The sequence below is a fragment of the Propithecus coquereli genome, unplaced genomic scaffold (assembly GCF_000956105.1).
Source record: "Propithecus coquereli isolate 6110/MARCELLA unplaced genomic scaffold, Pcoq_1.0 Scaffold229, whole genome shotgun sequence".
Taxonomy (NCBI): domain Eukaryota; kingdom Metazoa; phylum Chordata; class Mammalia; order Primates; family Indriidae; genus Propithecus; species Propithecus coquereli.
Window position 1 is genome coordinate 1,488,116 of NW_012147830.1, and position 1,417 is coordinate 1,489,532.

Consider the following 1,417-nt stretch of genomic DNA (forward strand, 5'->3'; position numbering starts at 1 on the left):
TCAGGATCTATCCAAATGCTGCAATTTTTCATTTATACTTACTTTTCATCTCTTTGTCCTGCTATCCTTTTTCATCTCATGAATTTGCTCCAGCCGTGTTCATTTAGCTACTCAGTCCATCTAATTAAGAGTTTTATTTCCACAATTACGTGTGTTCTACTTTGACAATTATTTTTTCCCTTTTAAGACCTATGCTTTTTGGTTATTTCTTTTTCATGGGTGAGATCTCTCAACTCTCTGATGTCTTTTCCTATTTTTAGACCATCTTTTTGTTGTATTAATTCTGTTTCTTCTTTATATGTGTTGAGTTTGCCTCTTCTCTTTTGTAGGGTTGATTTTCTTAATTGTTTAATCCTTTTGGCTTTCTGCTTGTCTTTTTGTTTGAGAATCCCACGTCATCTGTCTGTAGTTAGTAATTCCGATCACAGTCACTTGTCTATGGTGACTGTTGGGCTGACACTGATGTGCTGTGTCTGTAACTTGTCTTCTGGGTGTGGGAGGCTCCCAGTCTTTCTTGGAAATACCTAGCTCCTTGGGGATGCAGCGACAGTGCGCCTTCACTCATTACTCCAACCTGTCAGCTGACATATTTGCAGCCCATTGCCGGCACCCAGGGAGGTATAGAAAGTCAATAGCCACAGTTGCTCTTAAGCAGTGGCTCTCAATCCTGGCTACACATTCAATTGAATTTACTGATTTCTATGCTTTAACTCCCGATGAATTAATTCAGATACCTGGGAGTGAGACTTAGGCATCAGTATTTTTAAGTCCTTGGAAGATTCTAATTGGCAAAGTTAAGAGCCACTGCTATAAATGAAATTATTCCATTCATCTCACTGATGCCTCTACCTCCAACAAGCTCCATGAATGCATGGCCTTTGAGTTTCTAACTCCCCGGGCAGCACGCTGACCTCCCCAGAGGTCATATGTGATGCCTGTGTGTGTGCTCTCTGATTCCCACTAGCAGTCTCATCCATCTACATTTTCTCTTTAGGGATTCTTCAAATTTTGTAGCCCTTTACTGGAATCTTAGTTTACAGCACTGTTTCAGAAGTATTCTTTTTAACAAATACTTGTTCTAGAATTAATTAACTTTGAAAAGCAGCATTTGACCATAAATATGAAGTCTAAAAAAAACAGTACTTTGACTATGTATTCTAAGGCTTGGAAAAAAAAAAAAAACCAAAAACCCACATGAATGTTGTACCCTAGTCATTAAATTTGCTTTTCATAGAACAGGTTAGCAATTCTGAAACTGCTTTGTATGTAATCTAGGATGGAGCAAATAAATAAATATATTGGAAATCATGTGAGCCAGTAAAAAAGAATTACAAATCAAGAAAAAGCAAAGGCTAGAATGAACCCAGTGGTCTTGGATTGAATTAGAGGTATCAGTATGACCTTCTACTCTTTAACA

The 1,417-nt window shown here is 37.8% G+C and overlaps 1 protein-coding gene across 1 annotated transcript in view; it reads left to right on the plus strand.

The window, feature by feature from the left end:
• Nucleotides 1-1,417, plus strand: part of SERPINB10 (serpin peptidase inhibitor, clade B (ovalbumin), member 10) — a 20,429-nt gene that overhangs the window by 10,841 nt on the left and 8,171 nt on the right. Inside the window, exon 3 of the mRNA XM_012645272.1 lies at nt 545-559. Within this exon, the coding sequence (XP_012500726.1) occupies nt 545-559 (15 nt within the window). The remainder of the gene's footprint in view (nt 1-544; nt 560-1,417) is intronic.